The 13,390-nt window shown below is 34.8% G+C and overlaps 1 protein-coding gene across 2 annotated transcripts; it reads left to right on the forward strand.

Annotated features, from left to right (window-relative positions):
- Window positions 1-1,975: 1,975 nt before the first annotated feature.
- On the forward strand, window positions 1,976-12,945 carry LOC122051470 (NADH dehydrogenase [ubiquinone] 1 alpha subcomplex subunit 2-like). 2 transcript variants are annotated; one of them, XR_006131447.1, is made up of 6 exons: window positions 1,976-2,167; window positions 2,260-2,366; window positions 11,844-11,918; window positions 12,160-12,220; window positions 12,332-12,464; window positions 12,571-12,945. XR_006131447.1 is itself a non-coding variant. In XM_042612623.1 (5 exons), the coding sequence occupies exons 1-5, from the start codon at window positions 2,082-2,084 to the stop codon at window positions 12,333-12,335; spliced, it is 333 nt and encodes a 110-aa protein (XP_042468557.1). In that variant the 5' UTR covers window positions 1,976-2,081; the 3' UTR covers window positions 12,336-12,945. The 2 variants fall into 2 exon arrangements, 1 of the variants encoding a protein (XP_042468557.1); XM_042612623.1 differs by having other exon boundaries at window positions 12,332-12,945.
- The last annotated feature ends 445 nt before the right edge of the window (window positions 12,946-13,390 follow it).

Raw genomic sequence — 13,390 nt, forward strand, 5'->3', positions numbered from 1 at the left:
AACCAAAATAGTACCTCATATGATCGAACCTTCAACCTATTGTGCCTCCTCTTGGGCATAGACTTGTTCTACCTCTGAGCTTGGTTGTTGTGTCATTGGAGGTGCGGTTGACTAACTCAAATATTGTCACGGTTGACTAGTAAATACCAAAGTTAACGGATGAGATTGAGGTGGGGACAATAGATACGACTATGGTGGAAGGGGTAGGTACTACTGAAGTGGGTATGACAGGTTATAACAGGATGATGGCCGAGGGTATTGTATGGGTGTGGGCATCGTCAAGTCCTCCTAAAACTTACATGATATAACTGCACCTATGGAGATAGAGAACATTGTTAGCGTGATGACAGGAGCTTCCGTGGTCTTCTCTACTGTTGAGACTACATGGGTCAACCTTTCTGAGGTGGGAAATTTATGGGTTTCAATTGAACCTTCAATGTGCATTCTCTACTCATGTGTCCTGGAAGCTTATAGTAGAAGTATATGGGTTGATCCCAAGTGCATTCTGGCTTCTTATGGCTTTGTGAACTGCATTGATAGCACCTAACCATGCTAGTATCAAAAGACTAATTTTGTTGGGAGGGACAGGAAGATCTTGATGATATCCAGTTTATCTTCTGTGATTGGTAAGATTCTCTAGTGATAGCTCATGACTTTTGAAGCTACCTTTGTGTTTTTTGACTGCTAGTTTGATGGTTCTGATTATAAGATTTTGTCTACATGCATCTGCTTATTCGTTTCCTTCAACTAGGAAACTTATTGTTGGGCTATCTCGATTAGTATGACTTGATCTAACGCTTCTCGATAAGTGCTAAAAGAAGATTCAGAAATTCTAATTTGAATGTAGGTTGCAAGACCCTTGGTGAATTGGAGCATGCAGTTATATTGGAGCATGCGGTTATGATAATTACATATATTTTTAGAGTTTTTTTCTAAATAAATCAAGGTATTTCGGTGTTAATTTTAACAACTTAATGAAAATAGGGTTGTAAATGAATCGAACATTCATAAATAAACTTGGTGTTCAACTTGGTAAGGGATTTGCTTATATCCGTTTAATACACACAAGATCAATTAAATAAACAAGTTTGAATAACTCGTTAAACTAAACAAATAAGTTTGAACACATATATGTTCAGCTCGTTAACGTTCGTGAACAATGGTTGTGAACAACATTCGTGAACAATGTTCATGAACAACATTATGAATAATATTATAAACAATATTCGCAAACTATGTTTATTAATAAAATTCTTATTAACATGCTAAATAAATAAAAAAAAAATTCAAAATGAACAAATCAAATTGCAAGCTCAATAATCAATAAAACAAGTAAAAATTTCAAATAATTAAATATGTTTGAATTGAGACCTTGATAACATCTAAATGAACCAAACTCAAATCAAGTTTGAATTGCGAGCTCGATAACATCTAAACAAATCAAACTCAAGACAAGTTTGAACCAAGCTCAAGCTTATAAAAAAATAAACCAAACTAAATTTGAACAATCATTTTAATAGATTAATTCATTTTAGACTTGGCTCGACTCGATTTGACTCGATTACCTCATCAAATAAATTTGAATATCCTATAGTCTCGCTCGACTAAGCTTGTTTACCACCGCAAATGAAAATATAGTTCCTGCTTTTGTGGCTAGCTGTTCAATGTACTCTTTTCTCTTTTTTTTTTTTTTTTCTTAAATTTTATAAGTTAAATCGAATTGGATTTTTTTGGTTTTAAGAAAAATCAATTTAAAATCAAAATCAAGATTAGTTGAGTCTAAAACCAAATTTTAATTTTAAAAAATATAAACTACTAAAATACTAAAATTATTATATTATTTTTTTAATTTGAGAATTAAATATATTGTTGAACTTTTATGTTATCCTAATGTAAATAGAATTCAATTGGTTGGGGGTTAAAATTAAATTAGTAAAAATATTTTTTTTTTCGTTTTTGATTGATTTAGTGCGAATTACCAATTTTTTAGGGTTCTATTTGTGTCCTCGCGCTGGAGAAGATCATTTGATCTGTTACTAGGTTTTTCGTTCATTCGAAAGGCCATTTCAATCTTGTTAAGGATGGCGTGGAGAGCTCAATTGTCTCGCAATCTGAAGGAGCTTCGTTTCCTTTTCTGCCAGACTTCGCCGGCCAGTGCTCAGACTCGGTAGTCACCTTGAACTCGAAAACAAAAAAATCCATCGATACTGGTTTTAGACGTTATCTCTCTCTCTCTCTTAACGTTCTTCTGTTTTACAGGGAATTTCTGCACAAGAGCTACAAGGATCTGAAGACGCTGAACCCTAAACTCCCCATCTTGATCCGCGAATGCAGGGGAGTTGAACCTCAACTTTGGGCGAGATACGGTTAGTATGCTTAGTTATAGGTCATTAAATTTCTTTTTTTATCTCTTATTAGTTGTAAGACTTATTATTGTTAGGAATCAGTATTTTTGTTTTTGTCAAATTACTTCTGTATGCCTATAACTAAGATATTATGTAACCCTTATACATCAAGCAACCAAGTTAATGAATTAAAAAGCCCTTGGCCAGTAGAAGTCAATCCCTTGAAGTGATTATTTACTTCTTTTCTTTAATATCCTATGAGATAAGATGTGAGTTTTTATCAACATGGCACAGATTAAGGTTTCCCATCATCACTAATCACCCTACATCACAACACCTCTGAAACCACCATCACCACTCTCTCCTGCATTATGACACCTCTGGCAGAAAACCTATAACTAATGATTGGTCAAAAAACCAATTATTACAGAAAACCTTATTTTCCTGACTGAGCTCATGATTGGTCAGAAAACCAATTATTACATTTATTGAAGGGCCATATGACGAGAGGTCAAGATGGATTAACCTCATACCATAAAGGTTGCTTTTTCTTTTATATGACTACAAGAAGAGATGATCAATAAAGATGATGGAGAAATTACATGGTAATCCATCAAAACACATCGTCATGCAACACCTTACAACAAAAGAGGAGATTAAAGAACGAATCAAAAAGGGTTATGCTAACATTGTGATGGAAAGTGACATTGAGGTCATCAATATACACGAAAGATACTATTGATGAATGAGCCAATAGAAAACCTAGAGGAAGAAGATAATCTCAATAAAGGTGAAACACAAGAAAACGCATGTGAAGTACAAGGTGATATAAGTTCATGCTTTAGTAGGTATACAAGCTTCACAAACGATGAAGGTACAAGGAATAATTATAGGATAATTTTCATAGATTCAGGAAGCACCAATAATTTTTTCTACTAGACCATGGCAAGAGGTTTAAACAAGTGAAACAAACATTTATCTTTGATGTTCAGGTGCATGTTGGAAGATCACTTACATGCCTAGGAAAGTATGCTAACATTAGCATATTTTTATCCACAGAGATCTTTCTCCTACACTTTGATGGATGTGATATTGAAGTTTGAGTGCACTTCCAAAACTAAGGAAAAGAAATTTGCATCAAGGGAAAGGGGTGAGATGACATTGTGTCTGCCCAATCATCAAATGAAGTGGATATTAAAAAAAGATTGTCACATTTTCCTATGCAACTTTCCATCAAGAAAGAACCTAAAGGTACACCCCAAGCTTCCTAAGAATTGAAGATTCTTCTTTTAAATTTTTCTTATATATTTTCCAAGCCAAAGGGCATAGTTATTAAAGGCACTTTCTTGGCTGCACCTAGTTGCAAGGCGCAGTCAAACGAGCCTCTTGCGCCTAGTTGCCTTAAGCGTGCACCTTGTATGAGGCTACCGACGTACTTGAGACGTGATTTTTCGCTCCTCATTGAAGTGAGACATACAGATGCAAATTAGGTCCAAAATAAACTTTTTAAAGCTCAATCCATACCTTTAATTACCCTTTTAATTAATTACATAGCATGCATGACACACTTATTTCTTGGCTTGTGAATCAAACTGGAGTGTTTTTGAACATGTAAGTATAAATATTTAAGAAAATATAAAATAAGTGTATTATAAAATAAAAATATTTTTTTTTGTTTTGTGTGAACTTTCGTTCCAAAAGAAGAAATAGGTTGAAGCAAAAAAAAAAAATGATTTAGTTTTTATTAAGTATAATAGGGCTTTGAGGTGTCAATATGATATGCGTGACATGGTTTAAAGTGCCGTGCCGAAACGGTCGAAACAGGCGAAACGTCTCGTTCCGCTCGGCGATCGACACCGGCACGACCCCGGCACCAGACCCACGACAAATGCGACGTGTTGCGCAACCCCGTGATCACAGCAGAGGGGTCGCTCGACCCTGCAACAGTAGCGAAGGGGTCACATAACCCTTCCATTGTCACCGTGAAGGCAGCGTGCGACCCTGGTCACTGCAAAGGGGTCGCACGGCCAACATGGTCGCGCCGAAGGAGTCACGCAATCCCCGCGACCATGGCTAGTCACGCAACCTCGCGACAGTGCCGAAGTCGTGCAGGCTCGCGAGTGGTGTCGGATTTCAGATTTTTTTTAATTAAACTTACGTTAATTATTTTAATCAACTCCTAACTATGATAGAGATAATCTAAAGAGACTTTATTAAACCCTAATAAAATTATCTAATTAATTTTATATTTCATTTATTTTAATTTAAAAATTATAATAAAATTTTTATTTATTTATTTATCTCTTTTCATATCTTTTCCTTTTTTAAAAGATTATTTTTTATCTTGTTTATTTTTAAAATTTTATGTTAAATATTTTAGTTTTTAATTAATATATTTTATATTTAAAAAATACCGAGACTATAACGACACGACACGACACGATACGGTACCGAAATCGTACCGTTTCGGTTCAGGATCGAAACTTCGGCACGGGTCGAAATTTTAAACCTTGATGCGTGATACTGTCGATCCTATTTCTTTGGATGAGATAGATGATAGCAATGAATGGTTGATGACGAAAATGATTTAGTATTTGATAATGATAATTTGATTTCGAGTGAAGTTGCATGAGCTTCTGGAGTTGGTGAAGATGCCTGCAGTTTTAGATCTCAAGTTTCATCTTCCTTAGAAGGAGTAAGGGCAATTATATCAAAAGGAACTAAAAAAAGATCTTCTACAAGTCAATTTATTGATAAAGAGAAGGAAGAAATCGGCCTATACAAATCTGAAACATTTGGTCATGATGATAATGATATGATCGAGAAAGATGATCAAAATTTTGATGATTTAGATATTTGAAGTTTTTTTTAATTTGAATTATGCGTATAACATATTTATTTGCTGGTGAATTTTATATTTATATTATTGTTTAATATTTTATAGACTATAGTTTTCTTAGTGAAATATTTTGGCAGAACTAGAGCGCCTTCAGTAAAACGTGCGTCTCACCTTTCGCCATGCGCCTCAAGCCCCATAGCACCTATACACTTTTGGGCGCCTCACGTGAGATCTTATCTTTACCCCACGTCCAGAAGGAAGAAATTGAGAAAAGTTTACAAGAGATGCTTTGAGCCAATATCATTTGCTCAAATGTAAGTCTATATTCTTCCCTGATATTGTTTGTTTGAAAGAAAGGTAGAAGTTAACAACTGTGCATGGATTATCATGCTCTTAATAAAGTCACAGTGAAACACAACTATCCCATCCTTATCATTGATTAGTTGCTTGATGAGTTAGGAGGTGCCATATTCTTTCAAAGTTAGATTTTCACTCGTGATACTATCAGATAAGAGTCCACCTATTAGATATTCGAAAATGTCTTTACGGACTTATGATGGCTATTATGAGTTTTTAGACATGTCATTTGGCTTAACTAATGTACCTTCAACCTCTTAAAGCTTGATAAACGATATTTTAGATCTTACCTTCATAAGTTTGTATTAATTTTCTTTGATGACATTCTTGTCTATATTTATCATTTAAAGATCATGTACATCATCTATGTAAGGTGCGTGCTTATTCTTTTGCATGAGTATTCTCTTTTTGTGAAAAGATCTATACCTCGGTCATATGGTTGGTAAGGAAGAAGTAACAACCAACCTCTCTAAAGAGAGACTCACTTTAAAGAACATAAAGGCATTATGCAGTTTCCTTGGCCTAACAAGTTATTATCATAATTTTGTGAAGAATTTTTTAAAGATCACTGCCTCTCTAACAATTCAACAACTTTATTAAGGAAGGATGCATTCATATAGTGTCCGAAGGTAGACGAGACATTGCACATGTTAAAGGAGGCTATGTCACTGACACTAGTTCTTGCACTACCTGACTTCACTAATCTATTAATTTAGTGTGACAATCTACCTATCGAAGCTGCAACATGAGAGTTTTATGACACCATTAAATTTATTCCTGAACATTTGAAAAAGATATTTTGAAGGGTGTTGGAATGATATGATCCAAAATACACATATTCAAATCACCTCTTTAAAATATTTTCCCCTATACAAGTCTTTAATTTTTTTAAAATTTCTTTTATAGTTTTATTAGTTATATCACTTATGATTATTATTAGGAATTAGTATTCGTATTGTTGACAAGACACTATTATATGCCTATGTAGCCCTTAGCATTAAACAACCAAGTTAATGAAGTTTAGCTATTGGAGATCAAGCCCTTCCAAGTGATTATCTTCTTTCTTTTCTTTAATTTCATTTTTTTTACCATCAATTCCCTATATTCATGCCTTCCTTTCATGGAATTTTATGGCCTTTCATTACCAATTCCTTTAATTCTTATACTCATGCAATCTTTAAGGTCACTTTGACATTTTAGCTCATGTATATTCTCAAAAGTCTAAATCTTGAAAATTGTATAGCAATAGAAAGTTGGGTAGATGTCCAAGGGAAGGAAATGGGGTAGATTGGCAAAATCGCTTTGATTGGCCAACTCTTACACAATCATGATGGAATAAAGGACTCAATTCTGTAAATTAGTGCTTTAACATCAACTATATTTAGCTATACTTGATGATCTTATCTTTTATCTTAGAATTTGTGTCAACCTTTAGGCCTTCATACTCCTTTGGAATTCCCTCATTTTTCATATATATTTCAAAAATTTATGATGTAACATAGCAGACAAACCCCGACCAAAGAGAACATAGACTTTGTTGAGTGGGAAGGTGGAATGGCCCATGTCATATCGGGTGGCACCACACATTGGTGCAAAGGGGAGGTGCCTCTAGCTGAATTAAGATGTTGATGCTTTATTTCTTCATGCTTCTCAGGGTTAATGCACTTTTAGTTCCTAAATTCTCATCATTGAAAATTGTGTTGACAAATTAACAACATATGTACTAATGCTCATTTGTCTCATAATTTGTAAAAGATTGGAAGAGCGAGCCTAAATCTATGATGGGGTGAATGTAAAAAGCATATAATCCCTATATTGTATTCCAATGATGTATATCTTGAAATTTATAAACCTTATTACTCAATGTGGCATTCTCCTAACATTAGTATGGATCTCTTTGTTGCGCTTAGTAAAACTCTCAATTAACTTTGACGAATAAAAGGTGGAAAGGTAGTCTTGTTAACAGGTTTATGATCTCTCGACCCATACACTATTTCAAATGTACTATGGTTGGTAAATTGGTTTACCAAAGTTCTATGGGCGAATTTGATAAGAGAGATAGGTTCACAATTGAGACTCACGTCCTTGGTGCATTGGTGTATGCGCGTAGTGCAGGGATTTGTAAGGTAACCTTTTGTTTTTAGAATATCCATTGTATGAGAAGGTAGAGGGGTTATCTCAAGGGTTGGGCTGGTTTAGTGGGGTGAGTTAGGTTTGAGCTTTGATTTGTTGGGCTAGTCTTGGTAGATCTAATATTTTAGCCATTGTGTTTGAAAAAGTAGTTATTTGCTTGTCCATTGTGAGCAACAAAAAGATTGTAAAGCCAAGGTCGATCGAGGATAAAAGAATCATGCTTATATGAAGGGCATCACAACATATTTTGTCTTGATATGAGTCAACAACAACAACAACAACCAAGCATTATCCTACTAGGAGAGGTCGGCTGTCTTGATATGAGCCAATCTCAATAAAAATCAAACACCTTTGAATGATGAGAGAGAGGTCTGATTGATCTATAGCACCGTGTAGGGGTTCGATTGAGGTTTAGGTATGACGTGGATATTCTAGAAAGTGTGTGTGCAAACTACATTCATGTAACTCCCATTGTTGATCACAATTTTGCAAGATTAGCTTCCACACTTTGCATAAGTGTAGAAGATAGTAGTACGTTCCATGTGTAGTTTGATGTGGGCATGGAAGACATGCACGACACTACATGGAGTCCAATAGCGTTTTTAATGTTTCCTTAAGCTCATGATTAGTTTGTTTACTCTTAACTTATTTTTTTAGACAAATTTAATTTATGTTTTTGTTCTTACAACAACAACAACAACAACAACAACAACAACAACAACCAAGCATTTTCCCACTAGGTGGGGTCGGCTGTATGAATCCTTTTACGCCATTGAGCTCTATCTCCTATTATATCATTATCTATATTTAAATAAATTTTATCTTGTTTTATTGTTGCTAACCAAGTCTTTTTTTGGTCTTCCTCGTTTGATATGCATGTTTATCATAGTTTCACATCGCCTAACTGGAGCATTTATTGGTCGTCTAAGTACATGTCCGTACCATCTTAAACATGTCTCTCGGAGTTTTTCCTCAATAGAAGCAATTCCGACTTTCTCTCTAATGCTCTCATTTCTTATTTTGTCCATCTTCGTATGCCCACACATCCACCTTAACATCCTCATCTCTGCAACTCTCAGCTTCTGCTCGTGTGCTCGAGTCATAGCCCAACATTCAGCTCCATATAACATAGCAGGTCTAACTGCGGTTTTATAGAACTTACCTTTAAGTTTAAGAGGTATTTTACGGTCACATAAAACACTCGACGCTCCCCTCCATTTCAAATAAAAAAATTTGAAAAAATTTCACCTTTTCTTAACTATGAAATAGTTAAGTGGTGATTTTTTTTATAATCTATAAATTATTAAATTATGAGTAAAAACTATGAAATAATACAATGTATTTCAAAATCTTTGAAAAGAAACAACCTGTTTAATGTTCACATTAACAATATTTTTTCTCCATTTACTTGATTTTTTTTTTTTTTGTAAATTTAAGATTTATTTGAGTCTTGCTTTAGGTTTTCTTTTAATATATATATAAGATATTTATGCACCTCATATCTTAATCAAGGACAATTTAGTAGATTATGTCTTTATTAGTGTAACTTTAAGCACTACCTTAAATGCTCTTTGTATTCGCTCCACCAACCTATATTGTTTTGAAAAAAAAAATTATCAAGGTATGAAATCTCATTCCAAGTTAGAGATTCAATTCTTTGCCAGAATGAGAATGCTAGTTCAATGCTGGGCATGTTGACACAAAATGCAAGAGGCATTGACAAGGAAGAAGGAATGCGGAACTCTTAACCCTTGTCAAGGTCGCCTCGTGTTACCTGCAGAAGCCTTGTGCCAAAGCTATGACAGGTCATAGAACTCACTAAGTTTTGTGTGAAGGCACAAATGTTGTTGCAGTCATTGCCTTTGTCTTATGCGAAGGTTCTGACATTGTTACAACCACACTGTCGTCATGGACCATTCTGAAGTTGACCTTGTTGTGGTCACTGCAGTTGCGTGCAAGTTTCATTGTCTCACCCTATTTATCTTTCCAGTCAGCGGTCGACAGATTGAACAAGATGTTTTACCTGTGTCATTTGTTTGCTAAGACACAAACCACAGATTCTATTTATTTCTTTAACTTGCCAAGTGAATTAAACATTGTGTCCTCATTATAGTCATGGATCCTACCAAATGCTAGTTTTATTTCTAGTTGTAACTTCTGAAAATTTCAATCTAATTGGAACACAAATACTAAGGTGGCGTTTGATTCTCTCCTAGGAATGAGAATGAGAATGAGTATCATAATATTATGGAATGGGAATGGGAATGGGTATGAGCTTGAGTATCATTCTTAAAAATAATATTTGATTGGTTGAATATTTTCAATCAGAATGAATCTAAATTTTCTTTTTTATCCTTAGAGGAAAATAAGAGAAAAAATTATATGGGAGAGAAAGTTGAATGTGAGAAAAACATATGATGAGAGAGAAAGTGTGATGGAAAAAAATGAAGAGATGGAAAGTATGATGAGAGAAAATGAGGAGAGAGTGCATGATAGGAGAGATTGAGTAGAGAAAAAGTATGATGAGAGAGAAAGAGTGATGGGGAAAAATGAAAAGAGAGAAAGTATGATGAGAGAGAGAGTGATGGGAAAATGAAGAGAGAGAGAGAGTATGATGAGAGAGAAAGTGGGTTGAGAGAGAGAGTGATGGGGAAAATGAAGAGAGAGAAAGTGTAATGAGAGAAAATGAGAGATTGACGAAAGAGAAAGTATGATGAGAGAGGAGGTGGGTTGAGAGAGAAAGAGTGATGGGCAAAATGAAGAGAGAGAAAGTGTAATGAGAGAAAATGAGAGATTGAGGAGAGAGAAAGTATGATGAGAGAGAAAGTGGGTTGAGAGAGAAAGAGTGATGGGCAAAATGAAGAGAGAGAAAGTGTAATGAGAGAAAATGAGAGATTGAGGAGAGAGAAAGTATGATGAGAGAGAGAGTGATGGCAAAATGAAGAGAGAGAAAGTGGGTTGAGAGAGAAAGTGAGTTGAGAGAGAAAGTGGGTTGAGAAAAATGAAGAGAGAGAAAGTGTAATGAGAGAAAATGAAACATTGAGGAGAGAGAAAGTGGGTTGAGAGAGAAAATGAGTTGAGAGAGAAAGTGGGTTGAGAAAAATGAAGAGAGAGAAAGTGTAATGAGAGAAAATGAAACATTGAGGAGAGAGAAAGTGGGTTGAGAGAGAAAATGAGTTGAGAGAGAAAGTGGGTTGAGAGAGAAAGTGGATTGGGAAAAATGAAAAGAAAGAAAGTGTAATGAGAGAAAATGAAACATTGAGGAGAGAGAAAGTGTGCTGAAAGGAAAAATGTGATTAGAGAAAATGAGGAGAGAGAGTGTGATGAGAGAGAATGAAGAGTGGGAAAGCGTGATGAGAGAAAATGAGGAGAGAGAAAGTGTGATGAGTGAAAATGAGGAGAGAATGGTAAGAGAGGTTGAGGAGAGAGAAAATATGATGAAAAAATGAAGAGAGAGTGTGATGGAAGAGAATGAAGAGAGAGAAAATAAGGAGAGAGAGTGATGTGAGAGAATATAAAGAGAAAATGGTAAAGAATGTGTGATGAGAGAGAAAGTATGTTAAGAGAGAAAGTGTGATGATAGAATAAGGAGAGAGAAAATATGATGAGAGAAAACAAGGAGAGAGAGTGTGAAATGAAAAAAAAATTGAACAAATATACTAAGAGTATTTTTGTCCAAAACTTAATTCACATTCTTATTCCATCAAAACCCATGGGAGGGGGTGGGTTTCATCCATAAGTTTTTGGGTTTCATTATAAAATCTTGATTCCATTCCCATCAACCAAACACAAAGTTTGGGAATGAATCTATTCCCTCATTCCCAAACCCTTAAACCAAACACCACCTAAGTTATGGCTTCAGTGTCTCACTATGTATTGATCAAAAATTTTGTTTGATTGCCCAATGGAGGCATGAAATCATAAGCAATATGGTAAAAAGTTAAATATGCACTTATGTCTGAATATGTGATAGCTTTGTCTGTTTTTAAAATGATGATCTTGGTTGGGTGTAGCTAAAAATTTCAGTTCCAAGTTTTAAGAAAGCAGCAGTTGCTGCAGCAACCTTTCATATTTCCAGATTGCTTTGTGGTTAAGTATCATATTTGCATTTTAGTTGGAAACTTTTTTTTTGTGCTTGCTTTTTTCTAATACTTCGGTTACTCTGCCAGATGTGGGTGTTGAGAGATGTGTTAACTTGGATGGTCTGACGGAAGCTCAAATTAACAATAAACTAGAGGAACTTGGTAAAGCTTGACTGAATACATCATGGACAACTTATTAAATCAATGGCATTTGTTTCTGTCTGCAATTAAACCGACAAAAACATTTTCTTTTAATTTCCAAGTATGCTCTCCAGGATGACTCCTAAACTGTTGGAAGTGGGTCATTATATTTATTTTGAGTTTCTCCTGGATTGTTTCATTAAATAAATGGCATTTCTATCGCCTTGCAATCTAACCACGTATGCTGTCTGCCAAACTCCAGGACAACTTCTAAACTGTTGGAAGTGGGATATTATATCTTCTTCATTCATCACGACTAATTTGTAAGTTATATTAAGCACTGCTTTAGCTGATGGACTTATAGTTGAAAAGACCAATATAATTCTTGCGAGCAAGTTGTTGCAAACTTATTTGGATTACAACTTGTGTGACAGATAATTTATCTGAAAAGTTGTTAAGTTTGATTCTTGCACAAGAGAAGTTAAGAGAGATTGAAAGAGTTTGGAATATTAGTAGGTAAAGATGACTTGTTATTTCTGAAGATATTTGCAACCGGAAGGAAAAGAGGTATTTACAAATATTTTCTGATTAAAATTAGTTTAATTTAATGGTGCACACATTATGTATCCAAAAATTTCTTATAAAATATTAAAATATTTCTTATAATAAGAAGATTTTAGAAAAATGTGGAGAATGAATAATCTTAAGGAAGAAACTAGAAGGAAGATTATGATGAAGTCATGAGCCAAATGGTGAGCTTGAAAAATGGTGAGCTATGATATTTTTCTCTAGGTAAGCTGGTGACGACCTTGACATATTCTCTTCTTTGTAGGCTTGATATGCTTGGTAAATTGTCATAAACCATTCTTTTGTTTGTAACTTGCCTTAGTATCTAGTAGATTCTTCCACTTCATCAAGTATTAAGTGTAGTTTGAGGCCTCTATTCTTTGAATAATAAATTTTGTTTGTAATGGTGTACTTTACATCTTCATTGATGGAGGTGACAAGAACTGTTGGCGTGCAATTAAACGTGTACCTGATTTGATCTTATTGGTTTTCATGGTACTGCTTGAGAATGCTTGCATTAGAGACAAGATGAATGTTCAACTTTGGTGGATGATGGACTTGGTAACACGTCTTACTCACTTTTGATGATGGGGAAGGGACCTTTGTTTCTTCTTAGTAGCCCCTTGTGTACTTTCGAAAAGGACTTAAATTGCTAGGGTAGGAGTTTCACAAGTATCATGTCACTTTTCTTGAACTCTATATGTTGTCCTTTTGTATTTGCCCATTTCTTTATCTTCTTGGTGATTTTGTTTAAATAATATTGGCGCAATCATTGCCTTAACATGTGCAATAAGCTTGAACACCGGAAGTCCAAGAAGGTTCTTGGCAGGGAAAAATCCAAGTAGACACTTGGCATGAAGGAAGTCCTAGGTCAATCTATTGTTAGGCAACTAAGGAAGCCCCAATGAGTTGATGAAGACTAGATG

This window comes from Zingiber officinale, chromosome 3A (assembly GCF_018446385.1).
Source record: "Zingiber officinale cultivar Zhangliang chromosome 3A, Zo_v1.1, whole genome shotgun sequence".
NCBI lineage: Eukaryota > Viridiplantae > Streptophyta > Magnoliopsida > Zingiberales > Zingiberaceae > Zingiber > Zingiber officinale.